This window comes from Condylura cristata, unplaced genomic scaffold (assembly GCF_000260355.1).
Source record: "Condylura cristata isolate star-nosed mole 26May11 unplaced genomic scaffold, ConCri1.0 scaffold00034, whole genome shotgun sequence".
In the NCBI taxonomy this organism is placed as follows: domain Eukaryota; kingdom Metazoa; phylum Chordata; class Mammalia; order Eulipotyphla; family Talpidae; genus Condylura; species Condylura cristata.
This window is the reverse complement of record NW_004567135.1, coordinates 3,589,161-3,593,492: the sequence shown is the minus strand read 5'-3', so window position 1 is coordinate 3,593,492 and position 4,332 is coordinate 3,589,161. Positions and strand designations below refer to the sequence as shown.

General features: G+C 38.2%; 1 protein-coding gene across 1 annotated transcript; it reads right to left on the bottom strand.

Annotated features, from left to right (window-relative positions):
- Nucleotides 1-662: 662 nt before the first annotated feature.
- LOC101630776 (olfactory receptor 6C2-like) lies at nt 663-1,616 on the bottom strand. The gene has a single exon (XM_004692461.1). The coding sequence runs from the start codon at nt 1,614-1,616 to the stop codon at nt 663-665; it is 954 nt and encodes a 317-aa protein (XP_004692518.1).
- Nucleotides 1,617-4,332: the final 2,716 nt, after the last annotated feature.

Genomic DNA, 4,332 nt, shown 5'->3' with positions numbered 1-4,332 from the left:
TGGTGGTGGCACAGGGGTGATTTGGTGATGGGAAACCCGTGGGGATTACAATTGAGATGAAAAAAAAAATGTGCAAAATGATGTAAAAATAAACTTTTTAATAAAAAAAACTCATTAAAAACAAAGTAGTTTAACAATTGAAGACTTTTATATATGGTTATAAAAGTGACATGTTCGATGAATGCAAAAGATTTGCCATTGTATTTATATTCTAATGTTTACTCCCTTCCTAAAAAATACTCAGAATTAGTTCCATCTGAAAATCAAATTTTGAATAAATAAATATCTAAATTTCATAGTAGAGATTGTGGCCTTTGTAAGATTTTAACTAAATGACCTCTGAAATTCATTCCTGTTACATATGAAAATGCTCTACCATTTTTAGCTTCCATCTTCTATTTCTAAATGAGAAATCCTGTCTTTATGTGCAGTGCATGAATTAAGCAGATTTCATGTATTTGTTTATAAAGATTGATAAATACAGAAAGACATTTAATTACTGATTCTATGCCATTTTTCTTCTTGTACCTTTTTCAACAATAGGGTAGTCTATAAGAAAAAACAAGTTGTTCCTACATTGCTCTTTCTACTATATGAGGACAAACTTAGATCAAGAAGAAGCACAAAAATGTGTTAGCAATTTAAAGTATTCTTATGAGTCTTTACTTCAACATTCCCCTAATTCCTTCAGAATAGTACAATTTTTTTATTAAGTCATTAAAGGCTTGAATCACTTGCTTGTTCCTCAGAGTATAAATAAATGGGTTCAACATGGGGGAAATGGAAGTATTTAGTAGTGTGATCCCCTTATTCATGGTCATGTCATCTTTTGCTGAAGGTTTGGTGTAGACAAAGATGCAGCTGCCGTAGGAGATAGAAAGCACAATCATGTGGGACGAGCAGGTGGAAAACGCCTTCTTCCTTTGCTGAGCTGACGGGAACCTCAGGATTGTTCTGACGATATAAACATAGGACAAAACCACACACACGAGAGTCAGGATGAAGATCAACACCGAGCAGATAATGACCATCTGCTCTAAGAGCACAGTATCTGAACATGAGATCTTTATCAGGGGGTTAACATCACAGGCAAAGTGGTCGATGGCATTGGAGTCACAGAATTCCAGGCCCAGTAACAAAAAAAACAGTGGTATTACCATTAACAAAGCAGTCACCCAGCAGCAGAAGACAAGCATTTTGCAGACCCTGCGGTTCATGATGGTCACATAGTGCAGGGGTTTGCAGATGGCCACGTACCGGTCATAGGACATGACCGTCAGGAGAAAAAATTGTGTTATTACAAACACATATACAAAAAATATTTGGCTTAGACAATCATTATAGGTAATGGTCCTGTCGCCTGTTGACAGACTATACAAGAATTTAGGAATGCAGGCAGAAGTGAATGAAATTTCTAGAAAGGAAAAATTTTGGAGAAAATAGTACATGGCAGTTTTAAGGTGGTTATCCACTAACACGAGGAGGATGATGGTCATGTTTCCAGTTATACTCAACAGGTAGGCAATAAGTAGAGATACAAAAATTATTTTCTGGAGTTGTGGGTCATCAGTAAATCCCAGGAGAATGAACGTGGTTATTGCTGTGTGGTTTCTCATTCCTGGATCCTGCCTTCCAGCCAACCTGTACCTAAAGCTGAGAAATAACACTCAGGAACTGGAAAAAACTATTTTCAAATGAATTTTTGGCAAAATTAGATAAACAATTCATTTTATTCAGCTAGATGATGACTTTTTAAAACTATGCTTTTCGCTCTTTGGATTTTTTTTATTGTTTGAAATTTATTTTTTTTCAAATTTGAATACAATATATAGGAGAAATACATTTTGTATTGCAATCTGGTCAATATGTATGCATCCAACACTCATATATTATTGCATATCTTTAACATAATTATGATAACTCACTAACGCTAACTGTACTGATTTCATGGTTCCTTTCTCACCTCACTAAAAATAAAGTAAACATTAAAGTAATAAAAATAAAACAAATGAAACATCTAAAAAGAGCTAAAGGACTTATATAATGAAAATGATGAGATATATTTAAAAGAAATAAAAAGATGATCTCTGCTCATGGATTGAAACCATTAACATTGCTATATGACCATCTTAACCAAAAAGAATCTACAAATTTAATGCAATTCCTATCAAGATTTCAGTGGCATTCCTCAATGAAATATAGTGAGCATTACTGACATTTTTCTGGAACTGCAAAGTTTTCTTAAGAGCCCAAAACAATTCAGCCCAAAAAGAAAAGAATAAAAATGAATATATCACTTTTCCAGGCTAATATAGAAATTAAAACGATATGGTACAGAACTAAAACACATAGGCCTAAGTAAAATGTTCACATCTATTGATAGTTAGTCCATGAAAAATGAGCAAAGAATATACATTGAAGAAACAACAGTCTCTTCAACAAATGATGTTGGGAAACTGGAGACTCACATACAAAGAATGAAACTAGATCACTGTCTCTCAATTTAAACAAATAATTCAAAATGGATTAAACACACAGAGGTAAGACCTGAAACCAAAAAATACATTGAAGAAAACACAGGCAAACACTCTACAGCATCAGCTTCAGTGATGTTTTGAACCCAATAAAGTGGGAGAAAATATTTTCACATCATACATTGACAAAAGGCTGATAGCCAAGATCTATGTATCAATAGAATTCATTCAATTCAATAAAAATATGACAACCCATCAAAAAAATGGGCTAAAGAGCTAAATAGACACTTCTCCAAAGAAACTGTACAAATGGACAACAGGAGCATTAAACAAAAGTTAATCATCATTTATTATCAGAGAAATGTCAATTAAAACTAGATTGAGATGCCAGCTCATACCTCTGACAATGGATCCATCACGAAGACCAGAAACTCTAAGTTTGAAAGGGGAGTGGAGAAAAAAGAACCGTTGGACACTCTTGGGATGATGGATTCGTTCAATCCCTTTGGGAAACAGCATGGAGATTCCTAAAAAGAGTAAACTAGAGCTGCTACATGACCAGCATTCCCTTCCTGGCTATCGGCCCTAAGGATACGAAAACACTAACGTGCAGGAATAATCTCTCATTTTCACTGCAGCACACAATTTACTATAGCAACGGGGACCAAGACATAAGTGCCCAAGGACAGAGAAATGGGCTATATATATGCAATCCGATACCACTCGCTACAGACGGGGATAAGATTAGCTCCACCGTCTGTGGCAGCGTGGATGGACCGTCGCTGTAATGCTGAGTGAAACAGGACAGTGACAACACCTGGGGGTTCATGTATGTGCGGGACAGAGGGAGACAGAAAAACCTCAGGCCAAGCTTAAAGAGTAACAATCTTGGAAACAGGATTTGGAATCCAGGCTAGACCATGGGAGCTGAGGGTTGCAGGACAAAGTGGATGGCCAGATGATAAGGGGGAGAACTGTGGGTACCTTGGGGTGTCACTTGGTGACGTGCATCTCAGGAGGGTGAGCCGCTGTCTCTGAGTCATGGACACGCTGTGCATCAGTGCTACCTCAATGGAAAGGTAAATGAATACACATTGAGTGCAGTCAACATCGTTCAAACAAACATACGATTATTTTCCCTGTTTTTTGACCGGGGAAGAGTCTGTGCTATTCATTACTGACCTGTCCATACGAAACCTTTCCTTGATCACTGCTCCAAATTTCATGTGGACAAACACAGCTTTCTGGAACAGCTGTGAAGAGTACAGGCAGGAAAAACATTCTCAGATTTGAGTGATAAACAAAACCAAGCCCGATATGAAAGGGACATTGCCAACCAACAGGCATTACCTTGAGGGGGCAAGGTCCTGATTCTCGACAGGCCTCTATTCCTCAAAAGCTTTGTGAATTCTTTTAGCAGAGGACAAGAGTGCTGGAGGAAAATTACAGTCAGATGCTTCTAAATGAGATCTCTACCGTGGGGGCCTGACACAGCTTCTCTGAGCTGGCACTTAAGGAGGAAAAAGGACCTAGGTCTCTGGCTTACTTCCCCTCCGGCCCCTCCAGGCCACCACAGCCTTCTTGATCAAGGAGAGTAACAGTAGAAGATAATACCTATTTCTTCCATACATGCAAAAAGCTTCAGAAAGCTCAGAGCATTTCCTTGTTCTCGACTTTGACATGGAATTGGAAAATGATTTTCTCCACACCTAGTAGTGAGGTGGAAGTGAAAGGACTGTGGGCCCCTCACACATTTGCTTGGATCCAAGTATACAGCAGAAATGCAAAGCATGTCTCAAACGCCCACACAAGCCACCGCTGGCCGGGAAGAGCCACACAGACAGGGCCAAGAGAAGCA